This window comes from Maylandia zebra, linkage group LG15 (genome assembly GCF_041146795.1).
Source record: "Maylandia zebra isolate NMK-2024a linkage group LG15, Mzebra_GT3a, whole genome shotgun sequence".
Taxonomy (NCBI): Eukaryota; Metazoa; Chordata; class Actinopteri; order Cichliformes; family Cichlidae; genus Maylandia; species Maylandia zebra.
Window position 1 is genome coordinate 7,148,921 of NC_135181.1, and position 18,199 is coordinate 7,167,119.

At 39.0% G+C, this 18,199-nt stretch overlaps 1 protein-coding gene across 1 annotated transcript; it reads left to right on the plus strand.

Moving 5' to 3' along the window:
* The first annotated feature begins 6,890 nt into the window (after positions 1 to 6,890).
* On the plus strand, positions 6,891 to 10,115 carry LOC101476938 (inactive serine protease 35). The gene is made up of 2 exons (XM_004541999.5): positions 6,891 to 7,158; positions 7,625 to 10,115. The coding sequence occupies exons 1-2, from the start codon at positions 7,130 to 7,132 to the stop codon at positions 9,066 to 9,068; spliced, it is 1,473 nt and encodes a 490-aa protein (XP_004542056.2). The 5' UTR covers positions 6,891 to 7,129; the 3' UTR covers positions 9,069 to 10,115.
* The last annotated feature ends 8,084 nt before the right edge of the window (positions 10,116 to 18,199 follow it).

Here is an 18,199-nt window from a genome sequence, read left to right on the forward strand (position 1 = left end):
GCAAATGCATGCATCTGTATATCTGCATGGAGATTCTTCTTCACCAGCAGTGACATGTGCTGATATTTACAGACAGAATACAGTGTGAAACACAAGGCCATTAAACTGCCAACTCCTGCTTTTAAAAGTTAAAAGCAGGAGTTGGACATTGGCTGCTGTTTTAATCATTTTAAGTCCAGTTCTTGAACCTTAACATTTGCAGAGGAATGATATTTTTTTTCATGGGCTTTTTTTGAGCCTTTTAACACTGAGCTATGAATTATTCACTATTAAAAAGCGCCTAAATAATGTATACTTTATTAATCTTTTAAAGCACTTTTAATTCTTACTCTTATTTTTATTTTCATGTCTATTTAAGCGTTATATGACAGTATGTTTGCACTAAGCACCGCAGCAATTTCCTAATGTAAACCTGCTCAACATTTGGCAATAAAACCCTTTCTGATTCTGATTCTGAATCCTGTAGGAAATTAGTCTTCTGCATTTAACCCATTCACTCAGTGAAGCAGTGGGCAGCCACCAATCCAGCACCGGGGAGCAGTGTGTAGAGACGGTACCTTGCTTAGGGGTACCTCAGGGTAGCCGTTCTGTGGATTTGAACCCCCAACTTAGTAGGTAGTTCATGGGGTGAACACCCTACTTACTGAGCTATCCCTGCCCCTAACGCAAAGGATGAACCAGTTTTGTGCCTACGCATAACAGACAACTCTAAAGATTTGAAATGATACCCTTCTGTACTTTTTGCTAACAGCAACAACAAATAATTTGTTCTGACTTGTTTATTTGAACTGACAAAAAATGCCAAACATAACACATTTTTACAGGCATAAAATTTTATTTTTTTCTTCACCAAAAATGTGATTCTCACAGAGCTATTAGGAAAACACTTGGTATATCTCTGGTGTGTAGTGCATCCTTAAAATGTTTGAGGAAACTGAACAAGTGGAGGACTGAAGAAAAGTGGCAGGCCTAAAAACTAGATACAGTCGATGAACTCGGTCTGAAAGTCATGACCTTTGACCACATGGCCACAGGTCTCATCGACTAATAAATTAAATCTGACATTTTTATTTCAAATTGTCATCAGAATGGACTGGAACAACAGTGAATGTCTGCAGCCATCTGTAAAAGATGGCTGCAGACAGTGGAGGCTCTTTCATGGTTTGGGGCTTCATTTGAGCCGGTGGTGTTGGGGATCTTGTCAAAGGTGATGGAATTATGAGTGCACAAAAGCACCATTAGAATTTGCCAGAGTTCAGACTGTGTTGAAGGCTAAAGGTGGTCATACAAAATATTGAAGTTCAAGCTCTGCACTGCTGAGAAAAAGCTAAGACGCCGTCAGATTGTTTGAGCCACAATAAAAAAGGTAAATATGAAAACATGATATGAATTTATCTCAAAGAATTTTAAGGTCATATTTGGTAGGCATGTTATGGCATAATTATAGCTGTCAGTGCAAGCAGTTTCATACCTATTAAACAAACCAATTGGAATGTCTGTCTAACTCACCCGGTGACATGTATGCACATGAAGGATTAACCAAACAGACAAACACACCCTGACACTCATTGCAAGACATTTCTTCTGTCTGCTTCATCCCACGAACCTATTCTCCTAACCAAACCCTTTTTGTCAAGATCCAAACAGTTTACTGCCGCTCTATTTACCTTACTTTGTTGATTTGTGCTTACAACTTTATCAGATTCATGTTTCTCAAGAGGTCACACTGAACCTGAAATCTCTTAGATTGGTGCTGTGTGTGTGGGGGGGGATTTCCATTTAACTGCAGTCTCCCACTAAAACTAAGAATTACAGCTGGACAGAAAACAAAAAAGCTCTATTATGAGACACAGAGTGAGCCAAGGTAAACCATCTCCTCTTCTCTTCTTTGCTTTTTCCTCAGTCATGTTTCTATCCTCACCTCTTCTCCTGGCAGCTGTAGCAAGTTTCTTACTGGGAGAGGGGGCTGCTGTTTTTGTTTTGTTGACTCTAGAGACGGTGTTCAGGGACGGAGGAATTGAAGACAAAAAGAAAGAAGAGTTAAATAAAGGGCTGGACAGCAGAGGAGAGATTAGTAATTGAGGGATGTGGGGGAAAGAAAAGCAAATCTGAGATGCGTGAGAAGATAGCACTGAGCAGGCAACAGTGAGTCATCAATTGTCCCAGGGCAATAAAATGCTGTTATCTCTAGCTCCCCATAGACTGGACTCCACTTACTGAATACATTTTGATAATTTCATATGGAGAACTGTGACCTTGTGTCAATGGCTTGTTTCCTTATTTCTACTAATTTAATCATCCGGTTTAAAAATAGAAATATTATTTTAGAAAGATCTTGCTACAGTCAGGAGCTAGCTGGCTTAGTTTTGCACTTAAGGGTTAAATGGTAGCATGGAGAGATCTAAGAAGGAACCAGTCTTCACACTTTATAGTCCTTTATGATTCTCTTTAAGTCGAGGATCACTTTAGCCCCATTTGAATCATTGTAATGTCCCCTTCAAAGCTTTGTCCATATATGAAGTGAGTCGCTCTCATCGCTTTGTAGTTAAAGGTTAAATTGCTATTGGATGTTCAAGCTCTGATCATGAAGGTAAACCTGTGATGTGTTAAACAACTTGTCAATCAGTGGTATCATTCACTCCTATGGGCAGTCACTTCAGCAATCAAAGCTGATCCCACTTTGCATCGCTGACAATTGTTCTGCCTCTCGTTGTTACAAATCACTGAGTTTCATTGATATTGTGCAGTCTGTAGTCACTACATCACTTTAAGCCTTTTTCTGCGACTCTTTAGATGTGTCAAGGGCGAGAATTAAATTTTCCCAATGAGAAAATTGACTCACATAAGAAACTGGGACTGCTGTGGATGCCCACACCAATAAGCTGAACCTGGCCCCCGGCAACTGTCCCAGTTAGATGAAATAAAATAGCAAACATGTAATAACATTTAAATTTGATGTTTTCTTTATTTTTTTTAATAGCTTGTAATGGTTTTTAATAGTAAGTTTGTTTGGTCCTCCCTAATTTTTTTTCAGTATTTTCTTTAGGAGAGCTGACGGATGATGCTGACTTTTTATAACTTTGCATTATTGATCAGTGAGGAGTTAAAGGACTTGAAACATTTATTTTGACTAAAATAAATGTTATATTATTATTTTTTATACATCGTTTGGTTTTTTCTGTTCTCAGACTTCTTGCCAAGATATGTTTAGTTATCAACTTTTGTCATTTTGTTTTGTATTCAAGACTTTGCATCCAAGTTTAAAAATGATTCAGCTTTGTGTGTTTTCCTGCTTTGCCAGTCCAGAAAACCCCCTTTTGATTACCAAAAGTGTGTGTTACACATTGTGAAAATCTTTAATGAGCATCTTGGCAGGGGTGGACAGAGACCAGACAAGTCAAACTTGGATGGGAAAGAGTTTCTTCTGTTCCTTACAAGAGGCAGGAGAAAACCTCGCCTGGGCCCAAAGGAACAGCTGGGGGAAATACTGAATCACCAACCACATTCTCTCCTGCAGTAGTCCTGACTCTTTGGGTGGGATGGATTTACCAGTAGTGTCTAGACAGAGTTTTGTACTGAGGTTACAGGTTGAACAAGACAGCTGTCCATAAAGCCTGAGAGCATAAAAAGGGTGACTTGGCTAATCAAACATATCAGTGCAAATATCCTGAAACATTTCAGTGGAAGAACAATGCAGAGTTTTATTGAGAATTTCCACAAATATAATCACAGATGCTGTGGAAGTAACAAAGTGAACCCTTTAAAAATACAAATCAATTTCTCTGGAAGTCATCTTTGCTGAACTGTGGGTTATATATACTACTATGAAGCGGACACACACACACACACACACACACACACACACACACACACACACACACACACACACACACACACACACACAGTTACCTTGTAACAGTATATGTGTGCGTAACACTCTTGTATAATATGATAAACTGTGGAACTAAAACTATGCAATGGTTTTGGAACAAACTAGAGCTAATTTATAAATATATCACATCAGTATTAAATACAATTGAGAATTATAGGAGATCATTTAAGTACTTTTCTGTACCCATAATGATACTATATAGTATTTGAGAAATATGTTACCTTATTGTTGAGTTAGGTAACCTGAACCTGGGTTGGTCTCTAGCTAGCCAGCTGCTAGCTTTGCATTTACAGTACAGAAATGAAGGTGCTTTCAGTGTTCTCATCAAATCCTCATGAACTTAGATAAATATAAACATTCAGAATTCACAAAACTTTCTCTAATAAACATTTAAACTATTACAGAACATTTAAAGCTATGGAGAAATCATTTTTCATTGTGTTCCCACTCTTAATAGGAAGAACATACAGGTACTTCCTCTTCCTGTGATAACTACACTTTTGGTAAAACCATTCACCATTTTGAATTTTAAAATTCCCTTTATATGCTTTTAATGGCATGGTACAATGTGCCTATTTTTATACTATTTTAAAATGCCGATGAATAAAAACAAATGTATTAACAAAATAAAAGTGAAATGATGAGTTAATGGAAGGATAATTGAGTTTACACACATCTGCTTGCTGTATTAGAGCAGCACTCTCTCTGTCCTTTCTGTTGGTAACATCACAGACAGAAGGCTGTTCCTGTTGATGAAGGAGCTCCAGTGAAAACATTTATTCAATCTTTTCATTAATTGTTGTTTCTTCTGACTGGCTGATGGATATAAAGTCCACAAAAACACCCAAACTCAACATGAGAAAATTAAAAACATGTAGAAACTGCTTTGATTGTCATCAAGCCAGTGAATGGTTGATATCAGCTGGTGTCACTGTCATTGATATGATTACTTCAATTTCCCAGCTGTCTCAGATTAATGGAGATTACATTATAATTTCAGATGAAATTCTTTGTAATTATATGTAATTTGATAGGTACTTTGATTCTATTGAATGTTTGCCTCATTCCTTTTCAACAATCATGTGTTTTTAAGCTCTGGCTGAGGACCAGATGTAATCAGCGCACGATTGATTTGAGGGGAGATGTTGCTTAACCTTGAAATTCATCATTAAACCACCAATCATCAACAGTTGCCTGTGACAAATAAAGAGGACCCTGTGCGTATCAGAAGGAGAGAGGAGATATTTTGACTCAAAATATAATTTCCAGTATCAGCAGGGCAAAAATTATTCTCCAAAGATGTTCAACATTGAGGTGCTGCTTCTTCAGTGACATCTGTTGACTTAGACAGATTTTGGGGAAATCTGAACTTCTCCACTAAATGTTCAGCATTTTTTGGCAAAGACTGAACAAACGATTAGAAGTAAAGGCATAAAGGAGTGGATTTACGGCACTGTTTACAAATGTTACAGAGGCAAAAGTGTTCCAGGTGTCCTCGCTAAACTTTAACAAGGATTTGTTATCGAGGGAAACAGCTGCAATCTCCACCACATTCATGGCACGATATGGCACCCACAGGACAAATACAGTCACTATGATGCTGGTAATCAGTCTGGTGGTCTGTGGATTGTTGAAAAAGGCTGCTCGATTCAGCTTTCTGTAGAGACTGATGTATGAAAAAGCCATGACAGAAAATGACACAACTCCTACCAGGAGTCCTGTCAACACCACAGCTACCCTCTGACCCTTGGAGGAGTAGTGAGGTTTGCAACGTGTCCAGTGCTGATCTTTGTCCAGCCATCGAACCACTAAAGCAGGGATGGACAGGGTCATCGAAGCCAGCCAGAGAGGAGCCAGCAGCAACCTTGCTTTCACTAGATTTAAACTCCTCTGTAGGTGAACCACCTGAAGGTAACGCTGAACACTGAGCACAGTCACAGTCAGCAGACCGGCATAAATGCTGCAGTACCCAATGTACGTTACGAGCTTGCAGGCTACCAGGCTGAAGGTCCAGCCATAGAGAAAATAGTAAATCCACAGTGGAATGGTAACAAAGCAGAGCAGGTCTGACACAGCCAGATTCAGCATCAAACTCTGGCTCAGACTGGACATGTTCTCCCAGTTTGGCTTAAGAACGATGACAGCAATGTTTCCAGGGAATCCCAGCAGAAAGCAGATGGACAGCACCACTGCAGGAACAAGACTCCTGGAGTCCAAAGAAGGATGAGGTGAATCTCCAGGAGAGGAAGAGATGTTAGAAGTAACCGTGGTGGAGTTGACTTGTGCCATGCTGGAAACTTGGTGTGAGTGGCACGCACTAATAATGATAAATGTTGAAGGTGTTCACCTTTTGAGGAATCAAAGGGGAACTAATAACAAAGAAACTGTGATGCTAATGCAAATGAGGATTAATCCCTTAGTATCACATTGTCACAACAGATGGAACAACACCAAGGAAGTATAGATTTCACATGTATAAAGACTGAGAACTAATTTTCAGCGTTTACGTCATAGAACTGGATGTTTTCCACTTTCCTCGGAACTGGTCAGGCTATTTTGACTTCATAGAGGTCAACAAAGGTTGACAAAACATGAGAATAACACAATAACACAAGAATAAAATCTCTGCAGCAGCAACTAATAGGATAGGAATAACGAGTAATTGCCTGTAGCAGAGTCTTTGTTGACATAAACAGCAGGGGTTAAACTACAGGTAAGAGCTGCACTGGACTCATGTCTAGAAACACTTTGATAGGTCGTTTGAAATACATTTAATACACACACACACACACACACACACACACACACACACACACACACACACACACACACACACACACACACAAACCTACACTCAAAGTTTCTCGAGGCTGATTTATATGTAAGAGCAATAAATGTTTATGTTTAAATACAGTTCTAAAAGAACGAAATAGCAACATAAACCGGAATCTGTGTCCACACGACTGCAACTTTGACCTCAAACATGATGTCATCACTTGCTAAAAACACAAAAGCCTTCGTGCTGCTGGGCTGGTTCATCCCTCTGCATGCCTGGTGCTGACTTCTTTTTTTATACATCGGAGTGGGATGTGGATGCCTATGAGGACCCTGCACGCTGCCTCTCATTGCGATCCCCCTCTTTTTTTTCCTTTGAGCTCAGCAAATGATGGAAGCAGTCTGCGGGAAGTATTTCGGATAGAGAGAGTTTTTTTAAATCCACAGTAAGGACAACGCTAAATGGGAGTGCTTATTTATTTTATCTGCAGGTAGGAATGTTTTATATTTTTCATGCCGCTAACAACGAAAAGGTCACATTAGCTTATTTACATTAATATGTCCTTCCTAAGAATATCTGTAAAATGTATATATTTTTAAATTTACGGGTTATGCCAATTTATTTTCATAGCTTTCACGTTGTTTGTTATTGACCTGCTTAACTTTGCAATAAATACATTAGTTTGGATCCAAAAAATATGTTTTCGGTTTTATAGGAAAGGTAATGATTATATTTCGTGATTAGATTAGAAATACTTTTCAAAGTTAACGGAAATAACTAACATGTCATTTTAATTTAAAGTGAAATCTTAAACATTTAGCTGCCGAGCTATTTTCAATTCATACGTAAAGCTTGCGCGCCATCTGCTGGTCGTTTAACTCCTAGCCTCAGCGTAAAAATCTTTTGGTATTTCTCTCCAACTCTCAAATATTTATTTATTTTTACTGTATTTTCAGCGGGATGGCCCTGACTCATTTGAAGTGTGTGCTGCTCTGTGTAGCTGCACTTTCAGCTTCTGGTGTTTTTGGCAACAGTGAGAGCAACGAGGTGCACAGGTGGACCAGACAGAGCCTTCCTGAGCTGGTGGCCACACGCACAGCACTTTTAAGAACACCTTTGTTCACAGGGAAGGAAGAGGAAAAAGAAGAATTAGAAAGAAGAGCGGCAAAGATGCTCTGTGGAATAGAATGTCAAAGCACCCTACCACCTGTAGACCAAACTGAGCAAGAGAGAAATCTGGGATATGAGACGCTGTATGAAAATGGCACTCGCACACATACAGACATGAGTTTGCAGGGAATCAACAAGATGTCTACAAGACCACCGGCACATTCAACAGGTCTTCCCCGCAGGAAACGGCAGGTTTATGGAGCAGATGGTCGTTTTGTGATCTCAGACTCCCATTTCATCACCAACTACCCGTTCTCTGCTGCAGTCCGCATCTCTACGGGCTGTTCTGGAGTCCTGATATCTTCAAAACATGTGCTAACAGCAGCACACTGCATCCATGATGGCAGGGACTACCTGGAGGGTGCCAGGAAGGTTAGAGTAGGTTTGTTACAGCTGAAAACTACAAGAGGAAGTGGGGGGAGGAGAAGAGGAGGGAGGAGAAGACAAGGAAGGAAAGGAGGGGCTGAGAAACGTGAGAAGGAAGGAGAGGAGAAGCTAATGGATGGAGGTGGGGAGATGAATAGTTTAGTTGGGGAGAGAGGGAGAAAGGGAGTTGAAGGTAGAAGACGTAGAGGGAGAAAAAGGGCTGAGGAGGGAACAGCTGATGGTGGAGACAAAAAGTCTGAGAGAAGAGGGAGACGAAAAGGCCTCAATCGTGTCCGCCGCAGTACTGGGGCCACACAGAAACCAGTGTTTCGCTGGACTCGAGTTAAGCAAACAAAAATCCCTAAAGGATGGATCCACACCCAGAACTCTACTAATTCTCTTTCTCCCGACTATGACTACGCCCTTCTGGAGCTGAAACGACCAGTAAAGCAAAAGCACATGGAGCTCGGAGTAGCACCCTCGACTGCACCCCTCACAAGGATCCACTTCTCAGGCTATGATGCTGACAAAAACCTGCCTGACGGTATCGGAGATGAGAGGGTGGTTTATCGCTTCTGCTCAGTGGCAAAGGAGTCTGATGATCTGATGTATCAGCACTGCGACGCGCAGACCGGTGCTACAGGGGCGGGTGTTTACATCCGACTCAGGCAGGAAGCGGGACACACAGGCAGCAAGGGGAAGTGGAAGAGGAGGGTGATTGGAGTGTTTTCAGGCCATCATTGGGTGAAGGTGGAGGGGGGTGAGCAGAGGGACTTTAATGTTGCAGTGAGGATCACACCTCCTAAATACGCCCAGATCTGCCACTGGATCCATGGAGATCCAAGTCTTTGTAAAGAGGTCTGAAGATACAGAGAGACAGAGCAGAGGGTATGTGAGAGGCAAAGAGCTGAAGACACCTTTAAAGGGACTCAAAGATCAGGGACACTGTGTATAAAACCTGTAGAAAACTGTCTCATCATTGGTGCTAAACAATTAATCCTTGATTAAAAAATATATATATATAAAATAGAGCTTTAGAAGCTTTGTAAAGACAAGCCCCACAACCCACCCCCCCCAAAAGTCATTTTAGTAGAAGTATTTTTAAAACTAATCGCATCTTCAAAGTGCAATATGTCAGAATGGAGCTGAATATTTCTCAGTGTATCCAATTTTAGATGTTCTTAAGATCATTCTAGGAAGAAAGAAGAAAACTTGAGGATGTTTTCTTTACAGATACATTCACAATACTGATTTACATATAAAAGAAGCAGAGTTTCCAGTAAAACATTTCCATAAAAGAATTCTTCATCAAATAATGTGAAAACATAATACCTACATGATCCATAATGCAATCCCACTGCCACAGTCTGGTTGGAGGTTAGAATAATAGTGATGTCTTTAAACTTAACTGCAACTTTTAACTGCAAAGGCTGAAGTCATGAACCTTAAGCACAGACAAGGAGCGGATGAGTTTTCTTTTCTTTTTATTATTTAAGTCACTTTAATTTCAATTTTAGCAACAGTTGTTGTTTTTTCTATTTCTAAATTGTATATAATAGGATTGTGGGTTTAAAAGAGCTGCAGCTTTTAATAAATTGTAAAAATGTGAAAAAAATATGATCTGAAATCAGCTTCTCTCTTCAATGAGAGTTTGACAGACCAACCTTGAGTTGAAGACTGCTGCATTTGTCTCTGATTCTGGATCTGTATCCTATTCAGCCATTTATTGGGTTATTTAGAGAAGTTGGTTTTAGTTGTACTTGTTAAGGAAATACTGGTCTACATAACATATGTATGGATTTTTTATTACTGTACTTTTGATGATTTTTGACAGTGTTGATGCAACAAACACGTTTTCTTGTGTAATTCTTTCTGTAAAGAAATGAAATAAAATTTCTGATACAAACCAAAGCAGACAAGTCTGAGCCACGAGGGTCACTGAGATCAATATATTGATGTATCCTTCATATTTCATATTCATCCACATTTTATACTTCTTTTATTTTTCTTTCAAAATTTTGTTATGCTACACTGGATAAAGATACAGTGACTTTTTGGAAATAATATACAGGACATCCAGCATATACTCGAGCTCTTTAGACTTCAGCAGCAGCATGAACCAGTGTACTGATTTCTGCTTCACCACAAATCACCCAAAATAAACTGAGGCCCCTTTCTAATTACAGACACAACAAAAAAACTTCCTTGTTTCTTTGATTTCCAGCTTAACTTGAACTCACTGTACATGCAAACAGAAACAAGGAAAGGAGCTCTTCAGAGTACCAGATTCACCGGTTGCACTGTATGATGCAGTACCACTCAACACCAGCAAAGGGCGACACAGTACACACTCTATTAATCACTGCCTTTGTTACATCTTAGATTAGATTAGATTAGATTAGATGAAACTTTATTAATCCCTCGGGTGGGTGCCTTCGGGAAATTCAGTTTCCAGTAGCAAAGCACCGAAAGAAGTTGCATGTTACAGATACATTAAGGGGAATGAGAGTAAGGATATAAGCATAAATACACCATATATACACATATACACATATATAGATACAGAATATGCAATATGGATAAATAGGATTGCTCATTTGAGTGAGTATATTGCACAGTGATTATTGCACAGTCAAATATAAGAAAGAGACAAAAAAATAAAATAAAATAATAATATTGCAAAAATTGCACCGTGTAGAAAAGTCCTACAACTCAGTTTTTCCCGCCCTCCCTTGTCCCCCTGTTTCTCCTTCCTCTCCCCTCCAGTGAGGAGTTAAACAGTCTGATGGCGTGTGGGACAAAGGAGTTTTTAAGCCTGTTGGTTTTTGACTTTGGGAGTATATCTTAGAGGTAGAAAGTAAAGTGACTAAAGAGGATAGGTATTAACAGTGCGAAACTTTATAGTCTACTTGCCTATTTTTCAAACATATGATTTGATATAACAAAAAGTACTTTTTACAGTTTTCACTCAAAATAAAAAACATGTTTGATCTGTCTTTTAAAATAACGGATTAGGGCAAGAGGCAGGGTACAGACAGGTTTGTCGCAGGGTTAACACATAGACACAGGCAACCATTTGCACTCACATTCACACCTATAGGCAATTTAGTTTCCAATTAACCTATCCCCACTAACTGCATGTCTTTGGACTGGGGAAGGAAACCGGAGTCCCCGGAGAGAACCCATCCAAACACAGGGAAAACATGTTAGAATTGAACTCAGGACTTTCTTGCTGTGAGGCAACAGTGCTAACCACTGTAACAGTATATAAGCCAATGAAGCCAATGAAAAAATTTAAATGACTTGCAACATGGAAATTACTTCATTTACTTTATTCATACATCACCTAAAATTATCTAAAGGTATAGTTAACAGGATTGTCATTAAAATGGCTGTAAAGAACGGTTTGATTGTGCACTCGTGTCTTCAACCAACCGCAGTGCATTGTGCCAAGGTGCAAAGATCCAGACCACAGCAAGGATTGTGTCTCATGACACAGGATGTGATGTGAAAATTGTCCTGCAACACAAGGGAGTTTGCAGCAGTGGGGAAAGCGACCATTGTGGTGGGTATACTGGGGCTTTTTGGCTGCTTTCAGCATTGGTAGTGTGGTTGGTTAGGTTAGGCAGCAAAACTCATTGATTTGGTTTTGGAAAAATCAGGTTTAGCACACAGTCAATTTGACAGGAGATGTTGCTTAACCTCATAGTTTATTATTAAACCACCAATCATCAACAGCTTTCTGTGATAGATAGAGTGGACTGCACCCTGTGTGCATCAGCAGGAGAGAGGAGATCTCTTCACTTAAGATACAATATTCATTATACATAATCTTATGTTATCTTATTATTAATTATAATAATAATATTAGTAATATAACAGTGTGGTTGAACTCTGCCATGCAGGGAAATCACTAAGATGCTGGTTCTGTAGTGATATCTCTTGACTCAGGCAGGGTTTGAGCTATTCTGAACTTCTGTATTAAATTTTCAGCAATTTTTTGCCACATTGTGGACAAACGATCAGAAGTAAAGGCATACAGGAGTGGATTGACTGCACCATTTACAAATGTTAGTGCTCCAACAGTATTCCAGCTGTCTTCACAAAATGTTAGCAGGGCCTCATTTTTTAGGGAAATGGCTGCCACACCCAGCACATCGATAACAAAATATGGGACCCACAGGATGACAAAGGTCACAATGATGCTGGTAATCAGTTTTGTGGTCTGTGGATTGTTGAAAAAGGCTGCCCGATTCACCTTTCTGTAGAGACTGATGTATGAAAAAACAATGACCGAAAGGGACACAAATCCTACAAGGGCCTCTGTCAACAGTATAGCCATCCTCTGTCCCTCAGATGAGTACTGAGGTCTTCAATATATCCTTTGCTGATATACTTCAACTAGCTGTTGAGCTAGTAAAGCAGGAGTGGACAGGGTCATTGCAGACAGCCAGAGTGGAAGCAGCAGCTTCCTTGCTCTTACCTGATTTAAACTCCTCTGCAGGTGAATAACCTGAAGGTATCGCTGGACACTGAGCACCGTCACAGTCAGCAGACTGGCATAAACACTGCCATACACAAAATATGTTATGAGTTTGCAGGGCACCAGGCTGAAGGTCCAGCTATAGAGGAAAGAGTAAATCCACAATGGAAGGGTACCCAGGCAGAGCAGGTCTGACACAGCCAGACTCAGCATCAAACTCTGGCTCAGACTGGACATGTTCTCCCAGTTTGGCTTGAGAATGATGACAGCGATGTTTCCAGGGAATCCCAGCAGGAAGCAGATGGATAGCACCACTGCAGGAACCAGATTGGTGGAGTACCAGACAGTCCCAGTTGAATATCCAGGAGAGGAAGAGATGTTAGAAGTAACCGTGGTGGAGTTGACTTGTGCCATGCTGGAAACTTGCTGATTGTTGTGCACTGAACAAGTGATGATGATGATAAATGTGCAGCCACATGAACAAGTCGTTACTTTTGGTGAAGGCAAAGAGGAACTAATAACAAGGATACTGTGATGCTGATTCAAACATTTGCATTCATGGTTTCGGGATTTTTGCATGACTCTTTTTAAAAATCTTTGCATTTATTTCCATTTATTCAGAGAGCACCAGTATAAGAACATCTAGAAACATAAGTCAAACTTTCACACTTTGATGTCATCGAATTGTAGATTTTCTACTTTTTAAGGATTTTGAGCCATTTAACATCATAGAAGCTTAGAAATGTGGTTGGACAGCTATGTTTTTTTGTTTTGTTTTTACAACAAGGAGAGCATTTATTGGGAGCTGTGGATGTGTTTATTTTATTTGCAGTTTTTGCATTTTTGTATGTAAGCATATTTGCATGTCTTTCACTAACTTTCACTTTAGCTTTTTGTAGAAATAGAGTTGAACATGAAACTGCATTAAAATTTTTCCACCCGCAAATCAGTGTAGGGGTTTTTTTTGTTTCTTTTTTTAAAACTGGTAATACAAATTTACTTCTCATGGATTTCACACTAATTCACAATTCAGCTCATAACTCTGGAGACATAAGTTTTATAATTTATAATACAGTCTGGCTATATTAACCTACAACCAGAAATGAATGACAATTCAATATCTTGATGAAGATATCTCTTAATAAACCAGATTAGGAAATACCTGAAAGTTGATTCCTTTCATTTCAATGCCATATTTTCAGTGGGAGAAATGTTTGACTCCTCATCCAAGTGACTTCTTCTTCTGCGTTTCATGGCTTCAGGTTTGTTTTGTTCGTTCTTCCCAGTTTAGGTTTTTCTTAGTTTTTGTCCCTTCCCATCTCTGCCTCTGTTTGTATTCTCACGAATTGTAAATAAAGCTCACCCGCAGTAAAGTCAGTGCCTGAAATTGGGTTCTTCTCTTACCACTCCACATGTCTGTTGTTGCAACAGTGACAGTGCTATTAACAGCGAGTTTGGGGTAAGGCTGCAGTCACCGCACTGTAAGGTGTTGACGGATGTGCTCTTAGGACCTTCCTCAGTTCAGAAGTAACTGTTCTCTTTTCACATAAATGGCCTCCATGATTCCTTGGTCAAACCAGCATTCATCTCTGTCCAGGATGTCTGCATCTCATCACTAAAGCTGACCAGTAGTCTCTAGATGCACATATGTACACATGTGTTGCAGCATCGACTTAGCTCACAGCTGTTTGGTTTCTACAGTGTATACTTCATAACAAACGGTGTCTGTATCTGACACTCCTTCACTCCTGACATACAGCCTGATGTCATCATTGTGGCTAACGGTTTGCTCCAATCTATAGTCATGAGTCATAGACTTTCTTGTGGTTCAATTCATGTTGTGCAACTCAGAGTTACAGGAGACAAATGTTTTATACATTTAGATATATCATTACTTTGGGAAATATGCAACTTTATTTTTGACTTATAATGACGGTAATGAATCCGGGTAGGTGTCTTGTTAGCCAGGTGCTACCTGCCAGCTTAACATGGATGGATATATATCTTTACATAGAAATGAAAGCTGACAACATAGACAATGCAGTAGATCAGCACAACGACGTCTTCAGAAATGAATGTAAAAGACTCTTGTCGCATGCTGAGTTCTCTAGCAACCATTGTTTAAACTCATTAACCTAATCCCATCCCTTATTATTTTTGCGATGAAGGCTCCTATAACATAAGCCAAAAAATGCAAAATATGCCAGAGCTGCTTTGATAAAAGCGTTTTGAACCAGTGTTTTGAACCAGTGTGCTTCAGTAGAGTGAAACAGTCTTCAGAGTCTCAGCGTCTCGTTTTTATTGTTGAGAATTATTTCTGAGTAGAGTTCACTTTAGTTCATGTCTTTTATGAGCTCATATTTCTTAAAATAGGGTATTTTTTTTTATCACTGTGTATTTAGATATCTTCTTTTGCTTTTTTTTTTTTTTAGTGTGGTATATAAAACCCTTATTTTGGAAATTATACATATATGGTACTCTATGCCTGTAAGTCATTGGCTGTTTGGGGCCTGATAGACAGAAACAAGAAATGTAGCTTAGTCAAAGTACCTCTCAGATTTGCCTGTTGCATGCTATGATACAGTACCACTCCACACCAGCAAAGGGCGCTGCAGCTCACACTCTGATCAAAATTTCCATTCATATCCAAATTGTGCTTTAAGTAAAGTAAAGTGTTTTCCAGCCTTTGTGGTTTACTGCTGTTTTCCTAAAACATTTTTAGAATGTGTGCTTACCACATCGCTGCGTGACCCTGCACGCTTTAGTCAGAGATATAGCCAGGTGTACAGATACAGAGCACAATGTGTCTGAGAAGTACCCATCTCTGTCAGAGAACAGGATACATATAATAGTTTCAAACATCAGTTAAAAAGATAGTTGATTGATAATCAGTTTTGTCAGCATTGAGGTGGTTTTATTCTCCCAGTGGCATGTTGTGTTATTGTTTTTAGTATAGGTTTTCTGTTATGTATTTTTTTTCTCATTTCTCCTTCTTCCTACCTTTTATTTAATTTATTTTGTTTTTATGTTGCTTTTAAGATCTAATATGAATATGAATGAAAATTTGCAAATTTATTAATTTACATTGTCCCTGTTAAAAAACAAAACAAAGCTAATGACAACGACATTTCGACTTTTTATGGGTAGTATATCCTTTTAATACATTGAATATATCTAGAAGAGAAGTACAAATGACAAATCACACTATTCTGAAATTTAAACCTGATTAATTGTGTTACAACTGACCGATGTCAAAGTAAAATGTGTAATAGACGTGCCGGTCCACTGTGTCCATTTCATGCTTTGCATCTCCAAAACGTAAAATGAAACATGCATGCAGAAGTTCATTACCAGCAGGGGGAGATAACACACAGACTCGGGACTTCCACGTTAAACTCGGCACAGATGTTCCCGTACACTATGCCGGCCGCTTGGTTATGGTGTTCCATGTATGCCTTGTCTGCTAGCATATTGCACCATGCTGTTATGTGCTGGATTCTCTCAGGGGCATACACAGCATGCACCTGGGGTCTTGCCTCTATGGCCTCTACCCCAGCCTCTATGGATCTTGTGCTCAGAGCTTGTTCCTGTGCTGCCATGATTAGTGCCTCCGTGCTGTCTTTCAGTCCAGCCTTATGTATGTATGTATATATATATATATATATATATATATATATATATATATATATATATATATATATATATATATATATATATATATATATATATATATATATATATATATATATGGACATGTTCTCCCAGTTTGGACATGTTCTCCCAGTTTGGCTTGAGAATGATGACAGTGATGTTTCCAGGAAATCCCATCAGGAAGCAGATGGACATCATTACTGCAGGAACCACACCCCTGGAGTCCAAGGAAGGATGAGATGAATCCCCAGAAGAGGAGATGTTAGAAGTAACCGTGGTGGAGCTGAATTGTGCCATGCTGCAAACTTGCTGACTGTTGTGCACTGAACAGGTGATGATGATAATAAATGTGCACCCACACGAACAAGATGTTATTTTTGATGAAGTGAAAGAGGAACTAATAATAAAGATATTGTCAGAGAATTGTGTCCTAATATGGTGTCATTGTGCAGAAGGAGCTAGACGATTAGAAGATTTATTTTCAGCTTTCTTAATTTTACACTGCAAACATAGCCAGCTGCAACTTCCTGTTTTAATAAGTTTAGCAACACTGCTCACTTCTGCTTTTTACATGCTTTGTACAACTTGGTATGTTAAAGGGTCACGCCATAAATGTAGCGACTGAAAGACTGAAAGAGGTTGTGCCATAGCGACCAGAAGTGTCACACACACATACAGTCCCTTAGAGCTTCTGAATAACTTTGAAAGGAACATTAATACCGATAATATGCCATTTTCAAGCTGCCAAAAAGTGATTACCGCCTACAATTTGTCACTGAAATACTGTTACTACTTCAAAGTTGTTGGAAATCAGTTGTTGGTGCTTTATATCTACATCATCATCATCAAGTTTGCTGATGGCACCGTGGTAGTAGGACTCATCTCAGAGTAGGCAAAAGGAAGTTCAGCATGTTACTAGGAAGAGATACCTCTTAAAGTGGCCATGAGCATAGCTTATGTAAGAACAAAACAAAACACAGTTGCTTTGAGTATCCTTGTATCCCAAATTATTCATTTATTCATTTATTTTTTAACCTCCTAGGACCTGGCGTCCACATATGTGGACATCACATTTTGGGTTATTTAGACCAAAATACTCAATTTTGCTCTACAAGGGCCTGATATCCACTTACGAGGACATTATACTGCTACTGTTCTATCAAAATTTTAAACGAATATCCTCATATGTGGCTCTGATTTTTCATAGAAACAAAAATAAGGTAAAAAAAAATCTGGTAATTCTTTGTTTTTACATTCATTGGGCCCCAATATGCCCAAATATCAAAGAGAAATTAAAAATGCATGTTGTGGAAGAGTTCAGGTCTTAGGAGGTTAATTCATTCATTTATGTGTTTGATTCTTAATGAATTTCATTATTGTTCCCAACTTTTGAGTTCAGCTTTGCTTTCGATTGGTTTAATTATTCCAGTATTTTGTGTTTTTTTACATGTTAGAGTTGTAGTTACTGGTGGCAAGGAATTTATATATATATACACGTAGTTCCTTGGTTTCCTTGTATTTTGCCTCCACTATACCCCCTGTTTCTGCTATGTTAGTATAGTTCCATTGCTGTTCTCTTATTTACTTTGATGTAATTGTTGGGGTTTATTTGTTTTTTTTTTAATTCAAAGGTGCTTTATTGGCATGACATTTGGTTTTCCCTTGTGTTTTGTCTTTACTATTACTTACTGTCCCTGATTTGTTTAAGAGGATCTCCTCCCACCTGTTTACATTAGGCCATTACTCCATTTTTTGTGTTATTTTGTGAATTACAAGGTTTTGGACATTTGAGTTTCTTTGTTCTGTCCAATAAAGGCTAGCTTTAAATTAGCAGTATAATGTGTCACATATGACCCTTCCG

Excerpts from the sequence above, each read along its gene's own strand:
- LOC101476938 (XM_004541999.5), top strand. The coding sequence starts at position 7,130 with ATGGGAGTGCTTATTTATTTTATCTGCAG. Across the intron at positions 7,159-7,624 it reads CTTATTTATTTTATCTGCAG|CGGGATGGCCCTGACTCATT; the intron begins GTAGGAATGTTT and ends CTGTATTTTCAG.